Raw genomic sequence first — 26,691 nt, 5'->3', positions numbered from 1 at the left:
ACCTCTAACAGAGGTGCCATTAGAGCATCGTCTCTTGAAATACTGCCAAGCGAGCGTGGAAATATCTCAATTTGCATGTCATCGGATTTGATAAGCCAAGACACATATGGCAGCATCACCTTCATACGTGTTTTCAGGGGTTCCCTCCCCATAACTGGAGGATTTGGTCTAAGCCAGAAGTCAAGGTTAAAATCAGATTTTGGAAACCAGAAATCCAAACGATAATACTCATTTTAGGCCAGACAGGTAGTATCTCGAGGTGGGTCACGTAGGACGAACAGCTCCAGTGCATGGCAGTGACCCTTGCAGCCCATCTTCTCAGCGCGGTGGCGGTGGGTTGTCCCGCTTTGAGTGAAGAGCAGCGAAGCTCTGAGAAAACGCTGTGTCCGAGGCACACGCCGCGAGCATCGATACGGGGAAAGGCGCATTCCCCTCTCGGGATCCCGTGCCAGCCCACCCGCTGCAGGACCGGGAATCACGGCTTCTGCAGGCAGCTCCGTCTTCGAGCTGTTGGCTCGCAGACCCCATCAGCGTCGTCAGAAAACAGCGGGTTTTGTCGCGTCTAAAACCTTGGGCAGAACCTCTGATGAGCACCCCAGAGGGCACTTAGGAAGAGGCTTGGCTTCGACAACTTGGCCTCCGTTCCTGCTGCCTGCGAGGCAGAGATGCACTTCTGATCCATCTCCTCTGGCACCAAACCAGTAGCTTTTTTCCCCAGAATGCTGCGCGTGCCCCATCGTGTTTCCTCTTCCCTGCTCCCTTCCACCGCGCCGGTTGAACCCGAGCTGGACTTCGTTGCCTGTGCCGCTCTGACAGAGCTGTATGCTCTGCGAGATCGTCAGTGAAATCACCTCCCTGACCGACTTGCTCGCTAGCTGGAGACTGTATGTAAAGTTCAAGCACTGGTGATGCTATTTACTGAGCTATATAACAGAAGAAAGTGTATAATATTGTGTATTATTCAAGATGCGGAAAGGCTGGGAAGTAGCAAATTCAACAGAGAACGACTATGGCAGTAATTACTAGTGAACTGTGTGCTTATTTCCAAATATCTTAATAGCAGCCATGCAGAAAGGTATTCTGAACCACCAGAAATACCTCCGACTAATTTTGGGGGCAAAGGCTGTTATTTTGTTGTTTTGTCATGCTGTCTAGCACAGTGAGGTCTTGAGCCTGTATTTGTACATGCCTAGAGTGCACATATACCACATTAATACAAGTAATAATAACAGCAACTGCAGTAATTGCGTGCAGTAATGTAATTTTTTTCTTTTTTTTCCCCTTGCCCATTTTAATGAAAATCTGTCCCTCAGGGAAGTTGGCACATGAGTACTGGGGGGAAGAGAAGAGCATAAAGTGTATACAAACTATAAATGTCAACGGCAAGGCATCGCTCACGATGGTACCCAGGGGCATAACTAGAAGCAGCAGAAAAACATTAAGAAAGGGAAAATTTAGGGTGTTTCAGGAAAGACAAATAGTGATATCCAGTGAGACGTATGACAGTGACACAATCCCCCCGCAAATGTGGTGGGAAAACACCAGCACTTAAATGCTTTGCCAATACATGGGGAAGAGAGGTAGGAAAAAGAAAAATAAAAAAACCAAACCCATAAAACTGACTGCTGGGACTAGCAGTGCATTAACCGTGGTACCAGAGGACACAACAACTCCTTCCAACTCTCATTTCAGTCATTTTGTAGGGGAAATCTTGACCCAGAAATTATCTGCTGGTTCACCACATGCACTTGGTTAACCTCAGATACAAGTTCCCTTATCCTCTGTTACAGCCAGGTTCAGATGAGCATATAACGTCATCAGCAAAATGACAAATAAAAATTTCCCTGCCAAGTTCATTCCGAATTTTTCTGTATTACCAGAGATTACAATTTTCTTCCTTTAAAGGCCAATATAAATGGAAAAATTATCTTGGATACTAGCAATTAAAATGCTACAGTGAAAATACATGAAGACAGTAAACCAATATGGCCACATTTTTACTGACACTGCCCAATCTCTTCCAATGGTTTGAGAAATGTTCCTATTTCGTTAACTGTCCTGGGCACATATTGCGCTGCAAGATGCGATCATTTCATTTCTGGCCTTCTGGTCCGTGCTGAAAAACTAATAAAATTATTGAGCTTATAGGCAGAGCCACACGACAATTAGTTTATTACCGAGGGGGCAGGGGGGGAGCGCACCTCCTTCACCCCAGCCCAACACGGTGGCTATCACCATCTCTCTTAAATTAATAGCAGCAGCTGAGTCAGGTCACCACTGACCCCAGCTGCGAGCTGGGAACACGCACCATTCGTTACAGTTACACGTGCAGCCAAGGGTGAATGAGACAATATTTTTACTCGGTGTTTTCTACTGTACCATCAGAACTAAGCTATAACTTTTAATCACGGGCACAAAACCTGGCAGAGGAACTGGGCTGGAATAGAGACATAAAACATGCAAAATGCAGCTTATGCGAGCGGACAGAAGACCCGTACCTCCGCATAGAAACTCTCCGTAATTACAGTTCTCTTCTTGAATGCAAAATCAATATGGAGTTAACGGTGTTGTGATACTACCCATGGTGGAGAGGGCAGGCGGAGCCGCGGCCGTGCCTGGCGTGCACCCCGCAGCCGAGCAGGAGAAGTGCCGGAGTTACCTCCCGGTGCCACCGAGGAGCCGCGGCCGCCCCCGTCCTCCCAAACATTTTGTCCATCCAAGGGAAAGCCAAGGCAGGCACGACACAAAGCGGGCAACCGAGGCCAGCGCTTGAGCTGCCCCTGCTCCAGGGCCAGCCCTCTTCTGGGTATAGAAGATTGTCTTGCACTAATCTACGGTTTTTCCGTCTTTGCACCAATTCTTGCCTCGCTTCTTGCCTTTTTACTTTAACTCGTTATCAGATAGTTGAAAGTCTTCCTACAGATCTTACTGACCTCTCTCATCAAAGGTAAGACACGTAATCATCACAGGCTGATTGTACCTGCCTGAAGGCACAAATACACATAAGAGAGAAATAATGCTTAAATTGCCAAGCCCAATATTACCCAAAAATGCAATAGGAATGTCCCAACTTCAGTCTGAACGGCAACACCAGCAAATAGAAGAGTTACGAAGGAACTCAGCTTACCTCGCAACGCACATTCTCAGCTGCGTTTAAGCAGCTCTTCATTCTGTGCGGTATACTAAAATTTTGCCAAATACTAAACGCTCCTAAACTTGTTTGGTTTATAAATTAAAGAACAACAACATACAAAACAGCAAAGAACAAGTCTCTGCGAACACAGATCTATTTTTCAAGAATTACTCACTTTTGGTGAGTAAAACCGACTAGTCAGATGGTTGTGCATGTGTAACCATGTCCTGTGGCTACACTGCACTCTCCCCAGGCTCAGAGCTCAGCGGAAAATGTGATGGGAAGCATTCAAATGTAATTATAAAAAAAAGAAGCACAGTTAAACCAGGGTATTTGTAAGCTTCAGAGTTCTAATTTCAATTTCACCACCGCCTGTTGGCTTGTATGTTGCTATAAGCTAAGAGCCAGTTATTTAATGCAACCACTAGTTATTGCTTCAGTATTTCAACCATCTTTATAGCGTCTTTACAAAATGCTCTCCAAGGAGCTCAGCCGGAGAACTGGAGCTATGGGTGAAGTCAATGCAACCAGGAAATTGGAAGTTCTTCTGGTTTGGTTTTCTATTAGGGTATTGCATTTTTCAGTTTTATTTTGCATCAGCCATTTCTACTGCCAAGCACTGAGGGAGAGTTGGGGTGTGCACAAGGCACCCAAGGCCACCTCAAACCTCGGAGAAGCAACCCGACTCCTAGGACTAGACCTTTTTTATTCCCTTAATTCAGTTTCTAGAAAAAAAATGGCAGTTTTAGCAGGCTTTTTACAAACAGACTTCCAGGGCTCGCTCTTTTTAGGTGGAAGGAACACATGAAAAAGCAAAACTAACAAATAAAGCAGACAACTCCCACTTTTACACGCACTTGCAGCTCATTTTTCCTAGGACATCAGAGCGCCCAGGCATTCCCTACCAGCCTGGATGCTGCAGCCTGACGAAGTTTGCTCCTGGTTGCCTAATGACTCGCTGCGTGTCCTGCCCTGCTTTTCAGTCCTTGCTTCCTTGGCTGCAAATAACTTGAATCGGTGAATCCGTAGCTTTCTGAACCCAACATCTACCTGCTCTTTTTGCGACTCAGGCAGATACAGCCACTACTCTGCAGTCGCGTAATTCGGTACGAGACGCCTGCCAAAACCCACAGCTTCCCGCATCGTTCCCTCTTCCAAAATGCGCCAAATATTTTTGAAGGAGGGTATACGAAACAATTTCCATTAAAAGTTATAAAGCACGCAGCCGTCCTCTGCTCTCATTTCGCGACACCGCTCAATTCCCCCGTGCCCCCAGGCTCACTGCTGTGACGATCCCCCCCCAGGCTTTGGGCGGGCGGGCGGGCAGCGAAAAGGCAGCGAGAGCCCTGCCTGCAGCAGTGGGGACTTCTGGTGGCACTTAGATTTTGACAGCAGAGATTCGCTTTGTACATCCACTAGCTCTAGGGAAAATAAGTAGTAACAGACGGGTTTCGACTGTCTTACCCATTCGGAGTTGTTGACATTAATGACACGCCACACCTCTGCATCCACCCGTCCCTCCCCGACTGCTTTTATCACTAAAATAATTTTGTCCGCTTCTATGAGCGCCTCAGACTCTGAGAAATGGAAACTCAGGTCAACAAATATGCCTGTCCATCCCTGGAAAGGTGTGCAGGACACATGCGATGTCCTACTTACCAGACCGGTACCTTCTGTTCAGCAGTTTGTTCTATATTGCATCTCAAGAGTGTCCAGTGTTCGCGAGAGATGAGGATTGCCAGCATTCAAGGCATTGCTAAAAGAATTTTCTCTTATATTACCATACCATTTGCTATTAATCGCTGATGATACAGGCATTATCTCATGACCTTGTATCATTATGCACTTTTAAGCAAATAAATTACATGTAAGGAACTGAAGACAAAAGAGAACATGAAGGGTAAATTGTATCAAGCACTCCTAAGTGCCTCTAACAATGATATTCCCATCCTGAAGGACAGGAAGAATTTCACCACTATGAAGCAGCTTTTATTTTTTTTTGATTTTGCATGCATTCTTCTTTACAGTAATAAAAAAATAATTACGGAAAATGTCAAAAATCATATAAATCTGTACACTCTACTGTCAAACTGCAGAAGAGAAATTTTCTTTTATAAATGGCACCAGGCCAATATATTTGAGGATGATAAAAGAACATATTGCCAGTGTGTATTTCTGCATAAAAGGCAATTAAAATATGATGTTAAGAAATGCTAAAGAAAATGAGGGAAGCACAAGCACTTGCTGTCTCTTTTTTTATATACTAAATAATACAATAAAAATAAAATCCAATTAAAAAACTCTGCCAATGCTGCAGAAATCTTATGACTCATTACAAGCCATCGGAAATCAAAGGAAGACAGACACCCAAATTATCTCACATCTTGAACCACGAGTGCTCAGACCGAGCCCCAGAATGAATTACTTCTGTGTTTATTCGATCATACAGCAGGATCCTGACTCAGTAAACTTTTATGACAAGCCATTCCCAAATTTCTGATGGCTCATTTTATTGTGTTTCGGTGAGAACAAAAGATCCTTGTCCTAACGAGTGAAGAAATAGCTGTTCGTAATAAACACTGAGGCGGCAGTACACAGCCAGTTATTTGAAAGGACACATCGTTTAGGCTGAGCTTCTTCCATATGCTTCATCTCCTGATATGAATAGGGAAAAAGCAGGAATTTGCAAGCGCTGTAGCGCAGGAGTTAGCGCCAGGAATACATATTTGTGCTGTGCCACCCTCTCGCCGTGGTACGCAGGCTCATCGCAGATCCTCCCGTCTAACCCTTGCAAACAGGGTACGTTTGCTCCCAGATCTAAAGAGCTTCGGGGAACACGGAGATGTGCAAAATTCAGCTTTAAATGGAACTTCCCCCAAATGAAATACGATTTTCTGCTTCTATTTCTGTACCTTTTTTTCTTATCGCAAATAGTTTTTAACTCTAAGTCAATCAAACCATCCCAACTTCCACAGTTTGGATGCAAAAATCGTAAAATATCGAGCTCAGTCAAAAGAAATTAATGAGCATTTTTTCAAAGGTATTCTCTGCTGAATAACAGCAGCTAACCAACTCTGCGCTGGGCAAATTGCTTGCTGGTGTGATTAAATCACAGTTACTCAGAAGCAACATGCCTGTCAGTCTTCATTGAATTTGGCTGTATTAATACAGTTTTACTTTTTTAATGTAATTAGCAATAAATTCAATAAGAAGCTTAGATAACATCTTTCAAAGTAAATAGGAAATGAGAAAATGCCGGGAGGAATAATCCAGCGCTGCCTTTCTAAACCGCGCTCGCAGTGCCCTGTGTGCCGGGCTGGCGGTGCAGAGCATCTGCAGAGCCAAACACCACGGGCAGCGGAGTTACTGATCTGGGGGAGGAGTGCCAGAGGAAATCACAACCACGCGACAGCCTGCGTTCGTTTTTCATTTGTAAAAAAAACCCAGACACCTTATATTAAGATGTTTATAATTCTAAGGAAGAGCCATGTAAGGTTTTTCCAAAATGTCCTTTCCTTTAACCCTTGCAGGCCAAGGAGTGCACGAGCTCTGCTTGTCTTCTGGGTGTGTAAATCCAGGCTGCCACCAGTTGCTGGAGATGGCCTTCCCCCTCAGCCCTTGTAAATACAAACCTATAAATAAAACCGTTATTGCCCCTTTGCATCCTGGTTTACGCCAACTGCCGGCTACCTCTGAGCAGGCAAAAGTAAGGGATTTCCATAAAAGTACCCTTCACCAAAGCGATATTTCTGGAAAACACCTTTCTAGAAACAATACTCTTTCTGTCAGCAGGACTGATATCCTTCAATAGCAAAAAAAGTTACAATCCCTAAAACTTCCCAAATTTTCAGGTCCACGTGATTATTGTTCTACCTCGGTGGCCAACAAAGAGCATTTGCAAACAGTGACATGCTGAAACCAGCAGCAATTGCTGCAGCGATCCATGGGGGGCAAGCGGTGCTCGCTGAAGCCAGGGAAGCTCTCCCAGTGTCCTGGGAGAACTTTGGAGAAGACCTGAAGGAAGAAAATACCTAACTTACTCATCAGCTTCCAACCAGTCTTGGGGTTACAGGTCCCCATATTTGACAGAGTCAACTTAATTCCCTCATGTCTGAAAGAAAATATTCTCCCACTGTCCAAGAGGTTTGCTTCCTACAATTAATCCTGATTCTCAATTAATTCTAAAAACTTATTAAGCTCAAATGATGAGAAGGGTGAAAGCTGCTGGGCATGATGAGCTGCAGAGATGGGCCCCTCCGTGCCCGCGGGGTATTCCCAGCCCCTGCCTTAGCGCTGCGCAGAGCGGCACAGGGTGGAAAACGAAGCATCCCTTTACTGCCTCCAGCATGCTCCATTACAGCAAACCCATCTCAAAAAATAAATAGGAACAAAAGACGTGGCACACCTATTCATTTTAAGGCAGCATTAATCCTTACCTGGGTCGTACAGACAGCCCTGACCAATAACTTAGAAAATAACCTTTTTCTAATATATTTTTCAGCACAGCAGCTGCTCTGGCAAGCTCCTTATTTTGCTGTGCTCTCACTCTGGTTTGGGTTCTGTTCTTCTTTATGGCAAATAACGAACAGGAAACGTTATGTTGGTACTTCACTGCAATGATGTTTTGACTCTTTTATACAACACTGAAAGCATACTTAGGCTCTGCACTCAACTGTGGCACACAGCAGCTATGACGAGGTTTTTAAACAGCTGGAAACTTCTGAGAACTTCTATAGAGATTCTGGATATAATTAACACATAAGAGCTGCAGAACAGCCGTGCTGAAAATAAACTTATGAATATGCATGAGACTTACCAAAGTTTGTTCCAGGATATTGGAGGGGAGCAGTAATGTTCAAATGGAAGGTAAAGAAACAGACAACAAGCAGAAAAATGTGACTTTTTAGATTAAAAGAAATCTGTTTGGTGATGGAATAATTGGAGGAGCAATGACTCCCTTAGACAAGGCAGTGAAACCTCTGTAACAGCAAATTTTTGAAGCAGGTGAAACCTGTAGGACTGAATTACCTTCATTACTGGTGAAGATAACTGCCTCAGGCTGAACTGCTCCAGAAAATTTCAATTAAAAATTTCAACTGCTGCTAAGACCAAAGTATAGAAAACATCACTTTGTTCTAGTTAAAAACATATGTATATTCTGGTATGAGGGTTTTTTCTCTCCACCTGAAGATCCTGTGAGCACCTGGAAACACTGCAGGAGATTTTGTTTGTACCAGGGATGTGCCTTTGTTGTTCCCACTCAACTTCATCCACGCTGGATGGAAAGCCATCCAACATTTATACCAACCTAGAAATCTTCAAAAACAACCCAACCCATTTATAACTCTGGTGGCAATTACAACCATATATATATACACATATACATGCATATTCTTTTCTTCCATGAGATTTCAGCCACACTGAATGTGTTCATGCCTGATCTCTTCTCTGGACCACCATGAGAAATGGCTCCAGGCACTCACCACGGAGCAGGTTGGATCCTATCACAGTCGATTTCTGCTCTAAGCAATGTTGTTATTATTAGCTGAAATACCAGAGATCTGCAGAATGGGGCTAAAAACTTTTGTCCTGTTTACAGAACACAAATTTTGTCCTGTGATACCCATATGGAGTTATCTTTTTCTCCATTTATTTTCTCAATAAGCTAGGAAATCTTTGCAGAAAACATATTGAAATGTCATCATCCTGCAAAGTCAAGACGTAGCAGTAAGGAAGTGCCTTTCCTATGTCTGACTCATTGCACAGAATCTGATTTGTTTAACTAAAAGATACTCATTAGTTTGGTTTCACTCTGCTCACTGAACTTACTTTTCAGTCCCAGTCAGGAGAGAGAGTTACTAAGTTCCTCCTAGGATTTCTATAGCATAAGCACTTTGCAAACACTATCAAATTTAACTTATATGTTCATTTATGAGTTTATTTTCACAGCATTCCTGTGGAAAGGATGACATTATCCCCTTCTTCCATTATTCTGGGAAAGATTAAGCTTCACTACTTTAGGGTGCTTTATGATGTCTACTATGCAATTCTTTAACAATTTTGCTCCCATTTTAGCTGTATCGGAGTCCTTTATTTATTCAAACCACCACTTCTATTGACTTCGCAATTGTGTCTGCTCAATACTTGAAAATGAGAGCTCCCAGCCCAAGCTGGTCATCAGAAGACGAAGGCGGCAACTACTGCGGTCACATCTGAAAGACTGACCAGCCTGGTACAAAACCAGGGGCAGGAATAAAACCAGCTTCTAACCACAAGGTCAAACTCTGCAACGGTCCCTGCTGTTCACGTGCAGGCAAACTCTACGTGATCAACCACCTCCACACAAGCTGACCACAGCCTTGCAAGATGTGGAGGCAACTAGTAATCCTTATTATTAATATTATTATTATTAACATAATAATATTAATACATCTTAAAGATGTGTGACAGCAGGAGGAAAGTCTAGGCCATTGCATCAGGGATGGAGGACTTGACTTTTTAAGGTATTATCACATAGTTCTGGCTCCATTTATTTAGGCATGTGTGTGCATGACTGAGCAAAGGATGATATTTGATAGCCACTGGCAAACGGGTACGGCGGTTCCCAAACCCGATGGCACGCTCTGCACCAAGCACAAGGCAGGCGCCCATGGGAAAACATGTGAACGAGCGTAGGCTGAACCTCTGCGTCCTAAGACATGTGCAGAGGGAATCAATAAAGGTTTCACCATGAAGTCATGTCCCACACTTTGCCTTTGATTATTCAAACTCTTATTTACTCCGCCTGCAGCAGAGCTGCATGTACATCTAATTTTATACAGATTGCTATACAGACAGCATATATAGTGCCTTGAAGGGGGTGCTCAGCAGCATAGACAGCTTTGGGCTAGGGAAGCAAATCAAAAAGTTTTTCATGCTTTTCCTTAAAATCAGCCCTCTGAGACCAGCAGCGGGACGGCAGCCATCGGCCGCCGCCTTGTTCAGCCTCAGTTGGTGTCTGCAGAAGCAGATAGCATCGTCTTCCTAAAGGGGTTCAGTGTTGAGGCAGCACTTTTCCAAAGCTAATTGCTTCCCATGCATGAAACCATGCTAACATCCCATGAGGGAACTGCGGGGATTAATTAGTCCACATTTGTTAAGCACTTTGAAGATGAAAAACACTTTATGAAAGTTAATTGTTACTACTCGGTTATTTTTCCCCACCAAGCCAGCGTGTTCCTCCAGCAGAGCTTTCTTTCCTTTGCACTTCAACCACCACACTGCTCCAATATACACGTAGACACGTCCAAAGAGGAAACTTGTTTTATACTGCAGAAAATCTCTCCTGTTGTTCACATTTTTGCAGATGATTATCTGCCAGAAGTCATGCTGTAGCCTCGAGAAGCTGTTTCGACAGCATCTCTACCCTCGCTTCCCATACAGTCCCATACAGGATCACCATTCCGTTTTTTCTGTTTTATATTCCAGTCGTCCCTTCAGAAATAAAGTGGCAAATTGTGCCAATTTGTTTCACCACGTTTGCTATCTGCCTAGAGAAACCATGTGCGCGCCCGTGACCGCGGCAGACAGCTGAAACAGTACCCGCAGCGCAGGGCTGGAAAAATGCCTTCGTTCCAGATTTACCACAGTTATCAGCCAAATGTCGCACAGCCCATCATCACACCACTTGGACCAATTTGCTTCAATCTGGTCTCCTGGATATTGCATGCCACATCGTTAAAGGCAAGTGCGCTCCCCACTCTCAAAGAATCACAGAATGGTTTGGGTGGGAAGGGACCTTTGAAGGTCACCTCGTCCAACTAGTCCTCCTGCCACGAGCAGGGACATCTTCCACTAGATCAGGTTGCTCAGAGCCCCGTCCAACCTGACCTGGAATGTTCCCAGGGATGGGGCATCCACCACCTCTCTGGGCAACCTCTTCCAGTGCCTCACCACCCTCATCGTAAAACATTTCTTCCTTCCATCTCGTCTGAATGTCCCCTCTTTTAGTTTAAAACCATTACCCCTTGTCCTATCGCTACAGGCCCTACTAAAAACTCTGTCCCCATCTTTCTTCTAAACCCCCTTTAAGTACTGAAAGGTCGCAGTAAGACCGAGCGCATCTCCTGTGGTCCTGAATGCTGCCAAACCTGACCCTCCCAATTGTGAACCCTCTTGCCCCAGCCTTAAAGCATTCCTTCACAGGCTTTTTCGTACCTATTTATTACTTATTAAAACTTTAAAACCAACACTGCGGTCAAGGCAGAAATCTTGTGGACAACGCAAACGAAGATTTCCCTTTTTTTCCCCCTCATCGCTTCTCATCCTCCACTAACGTCCGCAAATGCCGTAGCTCAAAGAGCATCCCTTCCGTCCGACCCGCAGGCGCTCACCGCTGCAGAAGAGGGAACGGCGTCACTGCGGGGACCAGCCCGTCCCCGAGCTGCCCCTCGGCAGAGATGTCCACGTTCTGCACGTCTATTCGAAGGGAGGTGCCGAGATTCAGACGGGAAGCCTGGCTCTTTTATGGGAGTTCATCAAAGGTCAGCTGCTAGATTACATAATCAAATTGAAATAATTCAGGAGTCCTTCCCATGAATAACAATTTTAGAAGATTATAGTAATTTCTCCCACAAACCAGTCACTCTGAGTAAGAGACTGCATTTTTTTTTTTTTTTAAATAGGGTCATTCAAGGCCACTGATTCTACTCACTGGACTTTAGCCAAAGAAATATACATAAATATATGTGATTATAAAAAATCACGTTAATTTGCATGTTATGTGTTCCCCCTTTAAAAAAACCCAGAGGGCTAAACATAAAAGCGGCATAGGAAGGTAAGGCAAGTTAACCCCGGCTGGCTGTTAAAAGGAAACGTGCAGAATAGGTGTTTACGGACATGGGGATGAAAGGGAAGCCTTGCACGCTAAAGCAGCTTAAGAAGATCTAGATTACATCTGAAATATTATCAATAATTTCTGGCTACATTTATTTCTTCACAGCAATTGATTGAACTAGTGTATGACCGAGCAGAGAATAATATCCGTGATGCTGGGAAAGCGTCAGGCTCTCAAGCTCTGCTGACGTTCGGTACTAAAGAGCTGCGGGGAAGCAGCTCTTGACAGCCTTTAGGGTGGTGTTAGCTGCGGGATGAGATGCTGAAGACAGGCAGCAGTGCTCAGGGACCCTCTAACATGGAAATAACAATAATAAAAGCGACAATGTACAGACACGACTGCAAACTGTTATTGCCCATCAGCTGGTAGGGGATGGGAAGAGCACGGAGCTGAGGGGGTGAGTTTGGTCCTACTTCATGGGTCTGAACATCGTCATAAAAAAATGTCATTCCCCCACTCTAGCGCCTGGAAGATGAAAATCTATTTAGGAAAGGAGAGACCGCTTTAGCAACCACAGGCTGCTTTTTGTGGTTTGACAACAGAAGAAAGTAAAAGGAATTATTTTAAGGAGTGAAGTTAACACCCATAAATTAAAGAGCATCAAACTCTGGCATGGACGTCCTCCTTCAGAAATAAATTGGCCCTCATTTTCCGGTGTTTCAAGGAGGCTCACGCTTCACTGAAACCACAACTTTACATCCGACTGAGAGCATCTGTATGGGGTTTTAATGTCCTTTAATTTACGTCCATTAACCTTACAGCTTTCATTAACGTCTCTCTGCTCCTTTAAATGGGCAATACCCTTGATTCATTTAAAAAAGGAGCAAATCAAGTTGCAACACTGACAAGCGGGACCAGCCCCAGGTTAGCGAGCGTGCTGCCGGCACCGGCCAGCTCTCGGGGCTGCTGTCTCTACCAGGGCTCCGGGATTAGGCCGACTTGCTCCTGAAATTATATCTCAAAGTCTTCAGCACAGCCCACGGGACCTTCAAATCCACAACCGCACAGTGCCCTTAATTTGCTGTCGGGTAGTCGGAGCAGCACTGGATGCCAAAAGCAAGTCCGACTCCCGTCATGGTTGTGTTCTGGTATGTTGTTTCCATTTGGCCTTGCCTGTGTTAGGATACTCGGTCTTATTTGTCTCTTCAGCTGTAATAGTAGTGTTACGCTCTTTTACAACCCTGCTGTTCCTTTTTTCTTTTAATTGCAAGATGTTCCCTAGTCAAAACAATTACAGAAAAGGCATTAGAGCACAGAGGACTAAATAACAAAGAAAACTAAAGAAAGCAATGTGGAATAAAATCTGGCAGTATTACAAAATTAAACCAGAGCGAACCAGAATTAGAGACGAGTGAATTATTTACAGTGAGTAATTTGTCTTCCTGTCTGCTCGCAAACGAGGAAAAGTTTGTTGTTTCCTCCAACTCATTCAAGAAACCCGAACAAAACACGTTTCCCAATGATTTCCCTTAAATGCAATACATAGGCTGACGGAAATTCTCTCTATAGGTCACCTAGCATTACGTCTGCTGCTTAAGCAGCGAGCGTGGAAGCGTTTCAATGATGGCAACTTGGATGCCTACATTTAGAGTCTGGCTTCTACCAGATAATGCCTGCGCTCAAATGCTGTGGCCCTGGAACGGGGTGAAAGCACAGTGCACACCGTAGGGCTGTACTGGGAAGAGCAAACCACTCACCGGATCACGGTAAATAATAGAAATAACACTGTGCTCCAAGACAGAACGAGCACTTTGAAAGATCAATGCAATTCCGGAAGGTGCTTAAATCCCTAATTCAAGGCCAAATTGTAACGGGGGTCAGAAAGCTCACACTGAGAAAAATATTTTGAAGATGCTTACATAACTTCCAAACGCAAGAGGACTTTATCAAGCTCCGAATTTTGGAAAGAGAAAGTAGGGCACTGCCACAGACAGATGGAACCGACCCACAGAATAAAACCTTTTCTCCTAAACCAGCTGGGATTAAAACACAGACCTACCAGCTCCCAGTTCTCAACTAAAAGCATGGCTTCTTTTTATATATATATATATCTCAAAATAAATTTTGCTGGGAAGAGAGGCAGCTGTGCTAAGTCCAGTCACTTTGTCTAATATTAAAAACAATGTTGTGCTTCTCAGGACTAATGTTACGCCAGTAATTTTCAAGGAACATATTTATAAATGAATAAACTGTTCACCACAACACATCATATTAAGGAGAAATATATTTAGGAACAGATTTGCACTGCTTTGTTTGTTATGATTATAAATTATTTTGTTAGTCTAACTGCCTAATTGCAAAAGGATAAGGATCTCTTAAGGGAGCAAAAGTAAATATTAGAACAACTGAATGATGTGCAGCATCCAAACGCGTCTCCTGGCAGGGACGGAGCCATTTGTACCAACCTGCTTATGGATTTTGAGGGACTTCTGACAACACAAAACGCCTTGTGAAGTCAAGGTTTTCTTTAGGAGGATCTGAATCCTTCTATGCCTGTGCGAAGCAGAGAGCCGAGCCGGAGCTGACAACCGCATGCTCTTGGAAGAGCATGAGAGAGACAGATCGCCATGGGACAGACTGAACGCTGGCCAGAGCACCAGAAGAATTCTTTATTGTCCCAGCAGTTTTCTAAGGTACCTTTTTTTCTGCTCCTTCTTTCCAGCCCAAGCAGTAACCGGCTGAGTGAACTCAGAGGTTTTTACAACGAGAAGAATTGGGAGAGCCCTGCTCAAGGCTGGAGTTTTACTGACTGTGTAAATATTAGACTTTGAAGAAAACCATCATTCAATTGCTCAGAGAAAATAGTGCAGGTCAAAAATATTTTTTCCGGATAGAAATGCAAAGCAGAGAGCTTTCCCAGTTCAATGGGCATTAAACTCCCTCTCTATTTTCACTTTGGATGGAGCCTGTGATGGCCAAGCACATGGTCATGGTATATCAGTGCCCACGGGTGAAAATTACTTTTTGGCATCATCCTAAACCAAAGATAAACTTCTAGCCTCTCATTAGTATTACAAGGCTCATAATGAAAAAATACTGCTGTATACATCTCAAACAAAAACCCAAATCTGCTCTGACTGAAACCATTGCCCTGTGTACGTCATATGCCAAAGGGAGAGTTTTCAACCAGACAAGCTGCATTAACATTAGGTGCAACTGCACGGAGCGCTGGAAATAGCTGTCTTTAGTCCCTTGCCACACTGTGCAAAGGTTTGAAAAAAAAAAATTCAAATTAATTTTTTGTGATTGAGGAAAATCACTGCATTTTTTTTTTTTTTTTAATATCCTGAAACTTATTTTTTACTCATTATCTAGAATTGAAGTCTATTCTTTGGCATATATTCATTTGTGGGTTTTTTTCTAATATTTAGTGCCTTCTTGATACCATGACTCTTAGCTACATCTAATCCATAGATGTAAAATTAACATATAAAAACATAAAACACAATATAAAGATATTGTGCACTTCAGTATATATGGATTGTATCGAAACAGCCTCCTCCCCCGGAAAAGATTCAAAAGTTGCACAGGAGGAAGAGTAAAGAATTCCCAAAATAATACTGGAAACCGTGATGGCTGGGATTCCAGAGGGAAACACCAGAAGCTGCCAAAATACTGGTTGGGCATGCCCCAGATGCCTCTGGCTGCCCGGCGGTACAGCCCTCCGCTGCGGCCAGGGACAACTGCCTAGAGGCACGCCAGATGACAATTTTAAGAGGGTTTTTTTCCTGATATCAAGCTTCTAGGTAGAGCAGTTACAATCATTTCCCAGGGTCAGTAGGCTGAATATTTTTGCTACCATTAAAATCCCTTCACGATCAGTAAAGTTTGACTCAGAAGCTTCCCATGTTGCTCACATTAGAAGGGATATTGGTACTTTAACCTGGCATGTTTGTTTATTTCCAAAGACACACAGCGATCACGTTGTCCTGAGCATGGAAAATATAATCCCAGCATTTAGGCCGGCATCTCCTTCCTCTTGGCTTTGGGTCGGAGAGAGGGGCAGAGCAGCACGCGCTATCTGCTCCCCTGCCCGTTCCTCCTGACCTTGTCTTTCTCCTTCCCTAGTCTTTTTATTGTTTCTCTCAGAGATACCCAGGAACATATAGCTCTACTAATCAGTGTCATAGCTCATTAATTTGCTTTATTGGTCTCTGGGTAAACCTCTCGTGCTACACTGTTCAGAAGCTCCCGAGTCTTTATCATTAAGAAATAACTGCCCAGAGCTCCTACTCTGTGTGTTGCCTGGGTGCATTAAGTGGCTTAATAGTATCTCTAAATTTATCTTAAATGGAAAGGTGGCCAGAACATTCATCACCTTGAACAAGGTTTAATCAAATCCCATAACAAAATGAATCTGTCCAGTTTTGACACCATAACCTCTGAGACTTTATATGTACTCAGCACTGAGGTGTCAGACGTGGACGATACCCTTAAAGTGCAACAAAAAAATTATCGTTCTATTCAAGATAAATACATCAATGCACTTTGAAGTGCACAGTTATAATGCTTTCTTGATTACGACACATCTTCCAGCAGGATTAGTTCAAGGGATGTTTTCTAAGAGAGTCACCCACAAACAGTTTTGGTCTCAGAAATGTGTATAATTAAAAGTAAGAATTGGAAGGTATTGATCTACAAGTTTCAGCAAATTTTCTCCTTTTAAAGGTTAAGCTCAATGCTTGTTACTATCCTTTTCTACGCGTAATAGATTTAAAGGTTAAAGAGCTCTTTCTCTGTGGTCTTCTCCATAAATAATATATTTAAAGGTTACGTAAATTGTCTCTAGAGGACACAACTCTAAATAGTGGTGACAGTCATTTTGATTTTACTTTTTGGTTCTTTTAAACTACTTATTTGATATCGATTCCTTTATGAGGAATCCAATCTCAATTTCCAGTTCACAGCTCATCTTCTCCTACAGCCACAACACTTATGTATATCTGAGAGCTTCAGCCTCCACAATGCTTTACAAACATTAGCTACTTAAAGAAAGGACCATGTTTTTCACACTTTGCAAATACCACGTTAAAATCCAGCTCAACTACCCCGTTGTTCCCTCAACCTTGCCATGAAATGCCAGATGGAAATATCACAGGGCAGCCTTGTGCACAGGGTTAGCCCAAGTAAGCACTTAAACTTACTGCTCAGCTGTCACTGTTGCCGAGCTCTCGTGGCTTTTTTGTACTTACTGACTCACCATCCCCGCTGGAAGGTGGGTTGTGGCGAACGCTACTGAAGGTGCAGTTTGTTTGACAGTATAACCCACCAGCTCAGTTTTCCCCAAAATAAACTGTACTGCCAGAACTGTTTCATTATGTGTAAGCATCGCATCGCTTAGTAATTTTGTTAGTACTTCGCACTTCGAAAAAGTATTTCAGGTCTCAGTCTTTCTGTCTGTAAAATGGGGTGACTGCTCCCACCAGCAGGCTCTGGCCAACTGCTGCGTTTCAGGACCAGAACGGGCTCTGCTCCTAGCCAGTCTGTAGCTGCGAAACTCAGCGCCCGACACGACTGGAGCTGAAGGATGGATCGGTGCTTTGCAAACCTCACCCGTGGGGCCGGAGGGGAGGCACGGAGGGGCTCCCCAGCAGCCCCCTCACTGGGATGGGAGACAGCTCCTCTACCCCGGGCCAGATCATTGCTGCTTTCTTAGGCAGTTTTAAACTTCACTGGCGAGATAAGGGATAATTATAGAATAGAATTAGAATAGAAATAGAATTAGAATGGAATTAGAACAGAATTAGAATTACAATAGAAATAGAATAGAAATAGAATATTTCCAGTTGGAAGGGACCTACAACGATCACCTAGTCCAACGGCCTGACCCCTTCAGGGCTGACCAAAAGTTAAAACATATTATTAAGGGCATCGTCCAAATGCCTCTTAAACACTGACAGGCTTGGGGCACCAACCACCTCTCTAGGAAGCCTGTTCCACAGTTTGACCGCCCTCTCGGTAAAGAAATGCTTCCTAACGTCAATTCTAAGCATTATAAATAATGCTCGTTCGGGGGAAAAATACTTCCCATGCCAACCAAATGTTTCAGATGCAATAAAAGACACTAAAGAGAATATATCGCACCTACTTTAAGCAGTCTGTCCAGCCTTAAAAGAAACATTCTCTCTTGATATTGCTTTATCATAAAGGGCCCAATCCATCCTCATCCTCCAGTGAGCCAGTGGCACTACACAGCAATGATATACAGCTCAGCAACAATTCCTCTGAAGGTTTAGGATGCATTTATAGCACATTTTAATGTACATTTAGTAGCAGAGCAATTTTAAGCAGCTGAGCTAAATGCAATCTGACAGAATGGTTGATCTCTTTGGCTGTGCTGGAGTGTATCACTTGCCGTCAGTGCAAAGCAGCCTCCAGACCCAGATGCCAAGCAATGAAAAAAATATTTTTTGCAGTGGCAACATCTGGCTCCTGCATGCCTCACGTCTGTCATGGAGCATCCCAAGGCACGTCTCCTCGTGTCTGCATCCTTCTCAACAGCAGAAATCAATGCGGGGACCAAAATCAGAGGGGGAGGAGGAGAAACTTAATAACGTTTCACTTTGACAGCTTAAAAATCGTCAAGACTTTTTTCCACGGACTGTCAAAGAGCCAATAGTTTGGTGATGACTTTAATTTGGAGACGGCTAAATGTTTTCCAGCTGAGTGGCAGACCTATGTGTAGATGATGTAAAACTCCTGACAAGAGGCTTGTTTCCTTTAGGTCCCATCAGCAGAGCCTCTCTGGCCACAGACTGGCAAATATGGGTTAATGTAAAATGTCCCACAGGTGAGTGCCTAGGAAAGCAGGCAGCCAGATGCCTAACTTCAAGTGCCTAAACCCTTTGGATAAAATAATTTAGAAAAAGGACAGAGAAACAACATAAAAATATCAATGTGATTTTAAAAAGTATAGCTAGCTCCGAAGTACCTATCTACCCTAAGATACTCTGCAGCACTCGTCACCTCAGGTGCCGTTCTCCATTACAAAACGTTAAAATTTTTGAACATAATTAAAAACGGAGTTAGCCGCTTTGCCGCTGACCACAGTCTGCCCTTGTCTGGGCCGATCCCGAAGTCAAGCTCAGCGTTACGCCAGCCAGCTGCGATTGAACATCCAGCAGCCGGGCTCGGGCTTGATTAGCTTCTCTGCCGCTGAATTTTGGTCCGACGGCAGAAACACCTTGCAGCCCTGAGCAGGTCAAAGTTGCCATGAATATGGAGCATCTCCAGAAGGCACATATCTGTGTGTTTAAGTAGTGTGAAATTAAGTGATTTGTTAGGGCTGGAGGTCCTGATACCCACTAGCCTAGCTCTTCTGACAGTAAAATAAGCTCTCCATAGCTGCCGAGGTTTTGCTAGGAATAATTGACCACATGAGGCAAAAAGAAGGGGAGTTTTGCTCAGCGAATGTTAAACAATACAATTATTCACACTGGAAAGAGCTACGGATAATACTCAGCAAAGTGTTACAAGTGTGGAATTCGAGTCTACAATCCACGGCTATTGCTAGCTTAGGCCACCTTCTCCTTCGTTAAATTTGATACAAACCCCCATATTTTATTAATGTGAACTAATGATAGAGATAACTCTTCCTGCAGTTTATTTATTGGTACTTTTAAAATCTCATAAACAGCACAAATTTTGATTTGTGGTATGATTCTGCAAACATTATGGGGCATAATGACTGTGAAGTTTTTCTTAAGCGTAGATACAAACAGACGCACAGAAAAGAAATGACAAACCCCCCCCAGATTCATTACATGTCTTTTAACTTTCCCCAGGAGAACATTACCAGTTATGTTCTCAGAGCTCTAACTACCCTATGAAAAATCTTACCCTAGAAGCAATCCCTATTCATCTAAGTGGAACTACATCCCGGGATTAAATTGCTACTAAATATGACCAAAGGAATTCTGCTTCTACAGTTAGTTCCAATTATTTCTTCACTTTTCTCTGTATTTTAACATGGGAAGAAGAAATAAAGTTGCATACACTTTTAATTAGATAAATCTATAGCTATTTATGCATTTCAGATTTGCTAATTAGTATTTAAAAAATTACAAAAAGTAAAAACGCACCAATATTTAAAGCAAGGAGGTAAAGAAGTAAACAAATACATAAATAACCACAAACAGTTGCCTTCACGCTGGTTCTTGAAAAGGGTGGAAGAAACGAGCTCAAAGGAAGAATAAGATCTCCTCAAATAAAAGACAAAAGGAGCAAAGGAGCAAATTCTCAGCCTTCCAGCTCACGGCCCCCAGCTAAAGCAACGGTTGGGCTGTCGCAGAAATTGTATGCCAGCTCAAAAGAGTTCAGATCTGTTGGATCTCCCTCAGAATAAGAATTCTTTTTTTCTTTTGTTGCCCCAGATACAGCAAAGTGCAGATCTCCTTGTTCTACAGATTGAAGTTTTAAAAAAAAGTTCTCTTTTAAAAGATAAAACTTTCAACAATTAGTTCAGCTTAGAATTGCAGGTCTTACACTTTTTTGTTTTCTAAAAGCCTGCTATAAAAATGTTTCCCTTTTTTGACCTCCTCTGCTGACCAAAATTTGGCCATTGCCACGTTGTTTCTGCCAGAAACAGAAGCTGTTGATGCAGGTATTCCTTGGGAAAACCCCTTTGTACATTGTACATGTCCTTTTCCTTAAGCAAAACAGGGTATTTTGAAACAAAAGACGTCCAAAATAAATCTCTCCTCTCTTATTAGATCACCTAGCTCTAATTAAAAGTCCATGCAAGCACCCTATGCACTTTGCCAGCTTCGATATTGAGTTACCCCCTTACTTGTCTCAGCCATTTCTGTGTTGCATTTTACGGTGAAATCTCTTTTAGGCAGGGAACTGTATTTCTGTCACAGTCCTCACCATTATCAATTCTGATCTGACCGAGGTCTCCAGTCACAGAACACCATCAATATTAAGCAATAATCATGATAATAGTAATTCATATCAAGCATCTCCCATTTGCTTGGCCATCTCCGTTATGTTATTAAATTAATAGATCTGCCACTGCCAAAGAAAAATAGCATAAAGAGAGAAATCTTATTAAACTACAGATAAAATTTTAAACAATTCTGGGAACTGCCAAGGCCAGCCTTTGGGCTCTTCTGCGCACCACTCAAATCCAGTTAGCAAACTATGAGGGTTATTTAGTTGTTTGTTTTGATTTAATCAGTTTGTGAATGGTAAGTGTTTAGTCAAATTAATTCTGACTGCTGCCAAGAGAGAAGAAAAGCAAGAACGTGATAAAAAATGGACTGCAAAAGTACAATATTCTGGGTTATTGCAGCCTTTTACAAGAGTGGGAGACTGCATACAGCCCTTTACAACATTAGCAGTTTAGTTGTGCCTCGACCACAAATGCCACAGGAGTTGTACTGCAAAAGAATGGGCAAGGGGTTTTTTGGGCATGGTCTCTGAAGCTGATTCTTCTACTTGAAAAACTTTTTTATTCCTTAAGATTTAGTGAGTCTAGTTCATTTCTGTATTTGTTGTTCCAAATTACCTAGATGTCAATATTTAAATTCTATTCATGCTTTCTCAAGATTTGCTGGAATATATTGGTATCTGTTCTTTCCTATGTCCACATGACCCAAAAGAGTCCCAGCTGGTTCCACATCTCTTCTTTCTCTCTGATAAAGATCCCCATTTCATACATACACCCTTAAGATACCTTTTTACACAGTTATTATGTCACACAGCGGCCTCATTCTAGGGGCGATGGAAAAGCCCTCGCGTTACCACCGGCGTAGTTCTCCAACACACACACTTGGTCATGCAGAGAAGGACTGCGACCCATTTCTTCTGCCTATCACGAAACAGCAGTCCTGCACAGTACAGTCCAGCCAAACACTCAGGTTAACGCCAAAGTCTGCCTTTGTCCAATACAGCACTTGTATCTGCAAATGAATATCCCGTCAAGACTCCCAACGTTTAGTGCTCTGCGACTGGGAACATACCGACGACCTCTGATGACGGTGGATAAGGGCGAGATGGACGCACAGCCCATCCTCCCTCACCCCATCCCTACAAACTATCTCCATCTCTAAGTACCAATAACGCAATAACACATCGTAGGGTAGGAGCATCCGCACACCATCCTGTGCAGCACTGCACCCCACAGCTTCTTTTCTATTTTTGTTCCAAGTACTTTAAATGTAAATGATCACCACAAAAGGTCACGAAACGTGATCAATTGCTCTGTGACATTTTACCTTGAGAATAAGCAAGAAAAAGTAAACACATACATTTGGAACAAGATGTGCCAAGACACCAATGCCCTTTGGGCACTACGTGTAAGAGGAATTTAAAAGTAACTGGAGCTGGGTGCATTAAAAAAAATAAAAATAAAACAGAATATACATTTGATGTCATGAAAATGAGCAGTGGAAGAGAAAGATCAAACTGACAGGTACTCAGTGTTCCCAGCAAATCAGAGATTATATAAATATCCTCTAAACTGGAGTTTATCCTCGTCGGTGATCTTGGGGCTCCTACCCCTTGGTAGCTGTGCAAACGGAAATCTCCAAAGATCATGTCCAAGAGGACATCCTGACAAGATACGAGTGGGCTTTTTGTGCCTTTCTTCCACGCTCTGAAGCGCGAGCTTTTCCATGTCCAAATGGGCCAATCATTGAAATCGGCTACAGAATAAAAGCTTATGTAGGTCCGGTAAATGGAAGGAATGAATAAAAAGAAAGGGAATAATCTCAAACATTTTTCAAAATATATCCAAAAATAGCACTCAACAAGCAGTAAGCATAATTAACACCTATAATGTCCAATATTATCTTATGAAATGAAATCAACCCACTTTATCAGTGATATGGAAATGTTAGACTTTTTTAAGGAAGCAAGTACTGGATTTAAGAGAAAGAAACGCACCATTCAGAAAACAAATATATTTGTTGGAATAAGCAAGATGACAACAGACCTACCTGCATGCATGTGGTGCATATAACCTACCAAGAAAATATTTCTTTCCCACACCACCTCTTCCCCAGGAACAGCTCTGCTGCTCATTATTCCCTGAGATTGTTCCATTTAATCAAAGCGCAGTTAGGTTTATTGCAGATATTAATCTGCAATCAGGGAACAGTTTCTGCTTGTTCACCTAAGTTTAAGTGATACTACCGTTGCTGAAGCCTCTCTGGAAAAATCACTGTTTCTCTCTAAAACATTTTTTGGGTGTTTCAGTTCTTATTTTAATATGATCTCCCAGACATGCAGGGGCAGATTAGGTCTCTTTGTATATGAAGAAGCTACACAAAGTAGGAATAGCTACACAAAGTAGGAATAGCTACACAAAGTAGGAATAGCTACACAAATACCTGTGATCACCGGCCATGAGGTGCTGAGCACATGGCAGACTTACCCTGGAGTTAACCACTTCCAAGGAGACGTTCTGAGGCATGGCACTGGGCACTGAAAGGGAAGAAAAGCAAAAAGAAATGGGAAATATTGCCATTAGCATCAAAGGCAGGGGAGGTTACATCGAGTATTTCTCTTGTTGGAAAGAAAAGAGTGCAGCTTTTACAGCTAGTTTATAATCTGATCACAACCATGCAGCTAATCCAGGTGGCACTTCAGAGGTCCCCTAGGGAGAGGAAAAACAAATGCATCTGTTCATTTCTTCCCATTTTTGATAGACCTATTAGTAAGCCTTTTAAACAGCCAGTCAGCGGGCTCCCTACAGTGAGCCCAACTACTTGCATTCAGTTATTTGTTACAAACTTGGTCAGAAATAAACAAGAACATGCCACAATTTCTCTGGCTTTTATGTATTAAAGTGCATTTCAGAACAGATATTATATACAGACAGAGCAGGGTATTCCTCTCTCAGCGGCAGCAGTGCGCCTCTTTCTACAACGACGCCTAAGGGGGAAAGAGAAAAGAAACTTTGTCTTTAGGTATTATTTAAAAACAGTGTTGTACACTAAGGCTTTGCTTGTCGTACATAATATAACCCATACCTGGTTTTATACAACTAAACTTTGTTATATCCATTCCGGTAAATATACTTTAATTCTTAAATGGGGCTAATAGCTATTCAACACGTGGTCTTATACAGATGCCTCACGAGGCATTAACGAGAAGGTCTGGCACCCACAGCTTTAAATAAAACAAATGGTTCTGACACAAGGGGGTTTTTCCATCTTAAAAGTTCCTTTAATCTCACACTCGCTCTAGCTATAGCTGCAGGAAAAACCTGGACGGTGAAGATTCATGTATCCCATCCATCCTGCCAGCTCCCTCCCCATGAAGGATCAGGCTCACACCACCGAGACGCGGCACGGATACTGGGGAATGCCCAGCATCTGCGCGGTTGGACAGGCCATTAGCAACTAACTACTGACACATTTCTGCCTGTTTTCCACTCCCTATCTGCTGTACATTTATTTCCAATATATTTGTGCAACAATGGTTCAAATATATATGCCTCCAGCTGATGGCAAGTATTAATTCAACCGCTGAGGAGCCAAGAGCTTTAAAAATAAGTTCATAGCTGGTGACACATCAACTGCCTGACACGAACCCGAAGCTTTATGTTCCTTTCAGAGAAATAATGCCTGCCTGCTAACCTGGGCTACCGAACAGTTGAAAAGCAGAGATATAGTTTAAGCTTACAGGAAGGTGGCCCTGAATTTGGAAAGAAAGAGCTGAAAAAGGATCATGGTGAATACCCAGTTTAAGAATAGTTTGCAATGGGATTGATTAGGGAAAAAGAGAGCCAAAGAAGAGCCGTTTAACACATTTTTAGATGATATTAACAAGAACACTAGGGCAAAATCATTCTCATTGCAGTTGTCCACCCATTTGAATTGATACAGCAAAGATCTACAAGAATGATCTGAGACCTGAAACATTTTAGAGATCAAATAAGTTGATTTTATTTAAACAAGTGTAGTGTTAAGAAGTGCTTGAATTATTATCTGTTGTTACCTGAATGGGGAAAGGACTTCTGGCTGTAGAGAATAATTTAATAGGCAAAGAGCTATGAGCTGGAATCCATCTACATTAGAAATCAGGCATACCTTTCTTTTCACCTTCTTCAGTATTCACTAAAAATTGCTGTCTAGGAGCATGGGACATAGGTCACCAAGCAAAATGTATACGTAAATATTTCTGCAAATCACTTATGTTGGCCAAAACTTTCACCAGAATGAACTGGTGAAATTCTATGTGCTGTATAGAGGTGGACTTAATGGGGGCTGTTGTCTATATTGTCTCTTTCTATAGTCTATATTGTCCATATAAGCTGCCAGCTGTGGCACACAGAGATGAGCAGACTGGCTCGAGATCCGCGCTCCGGGAGAGGCAGGCTGCATCTGTAGTGAGAAGTTGCCTCTGACCTTAACATCTGTGACTCTCTAAAGAATGTAATGGCCACTAATACGATAAGAAACACCCCTGTACAGTCATTAAAGGAAAGGATCACAGCAAGTCGTATAAATGCTACTTTCCCCAGATCATTTTAAGCAGTGCTGGTCAGACAGCTCCTCCGCTGGACTCTGTCTAGTCACGTCTATGTTCAATAAAAAAAATTCCCAAAGCGTAGCACTTTGGAGCATCCTCAGTGCATGCTGCTATTTAGGGATTTAAGTCAGTCAGAGCTAAGTCATTTGTCAGTGCTAATAAGAAAATAATATTTTAAATACAGGCTACAAAAGAGCAGAAGTAATAACAGCTAACCAGGAGGGACCTGGTGGCAGCAAAGTCCCACATTAATACTGCTGTCCTTCACAAAGGCTCTGTGGATCATAAAAAGGAAAAAAAAAAAAAAAAAGAGACAAGAGGAAAAAAAAAAGATGCATTTGAATCATAGTGATCTGAAAACTCAAATTGCTTGGAGAGAGAGGTACAGCAAAGTGAGCGGCAAGGAATATTGAAACTCTTCCTCACTGTGAGGATCCCAAGTCACAGAGATTTGCTATTGGAAAAGGTCCAGGGTAAGCAATAGCCTGACTCAGCTGGGAGTTCCTGAAAAGAGCAGCTAAGTCTCTGGACCGTTTTGCTTATCCTGCCACAGTTTGATGTGAAGATACACGTTCAAGGAACATACAAAACTAACTTGACATCATGCATTTTAACCACCCAGACCTGCCTCTCCATCGGAGCAGAGGGTCCAGGCTGGGGGACCCGAGCCCCCTTCTGAGCTCTGCCCCGACCTGCCGGGGCTCCGCACGCAAAGTGGTTCCCTGTTCAGGCTCTTTTTTTCCTCTCTCCAGATTAGCAGCTTTAGAAACTGGTTGGTTTCTCTAGTGCAGGGACCATTCTTTATTTGTTTCCATACTGCCCACGACAGTGCAAAATTGATCTAAGGCATTGCTGCGGCAACAGTTCCAGCAGCAGCAAACAGTACGTGAAACATTTCATCTCCCTTAACACAGAGGAGACATCACTGCTCGCACTCCCCTCATTTTGAAAAATATCAGACAGAAAACCGTCTCTGATGTACTCCGTATTGCAAGGAAAAAGAAAAGTGAGATATTTTTGGACATTTCTGAATGAGCCGGATCTGGCAAATGCCACTATCTCCCAGAAAAGCCTGTTCTCACTGGAGAATATTTGCCCTTCTTTGTGAGCAAGGCAGAACTGCTCAGAGCCCCAGTTTCTCAAACGTGATTCCTCTTTTCTCCCCCCTCTCTTGTGGGCAGCGAAGGCTCATTGCGACGTTTAG

The 26,691-nt window shown here is 42.9% G+C and overlaps 1 protein-coding gene across 2 annotated transcripts in view; it reads right to left on the bottom strand.

The window, feature by feature from the left end:
- The window catches only part of DCC (DCC netrin 1 receptor), a 572,411-nt gene that overhangs the window by 115,986 nt on the left and 429,734 nt on the right, over nucleotides 1-26,691 (bottom strand). For both annotated transcript variants that reach the window (XM_052778515.1, XM_052778516.1), the window contains exon 12: nucleotides 23,386-23,435. In XM_052778515.1, the coding sequence (XP_052634475.1) occupies nucleotides 23,386-23,435 (50 nt within the window). The remainder of the gene's footprint in view (nucleotides 1-23,385; nucleotides 23,436-26,691) is intronic.

This window comes from Harpia harpyja, chromosome Z, assembly GCF_026419915.1.
Source record: "Harpia harpyja isolate bHarHar1 chromosome Z, bHarHar1 primary haplotype, whole genome shotgun sequence".
Classification (NCBI taxonomy): domain Eukaryota; kingdom Metazoa; phylum Chordata; class Aves; order Accipitriformes; family Accipitridae; genus Harpia; species Harpia harpyja.
Note: the sequence above shows the minus strand (reverse complement) of the source record. Positions and strands in the feature narration are given on the sequence as shown.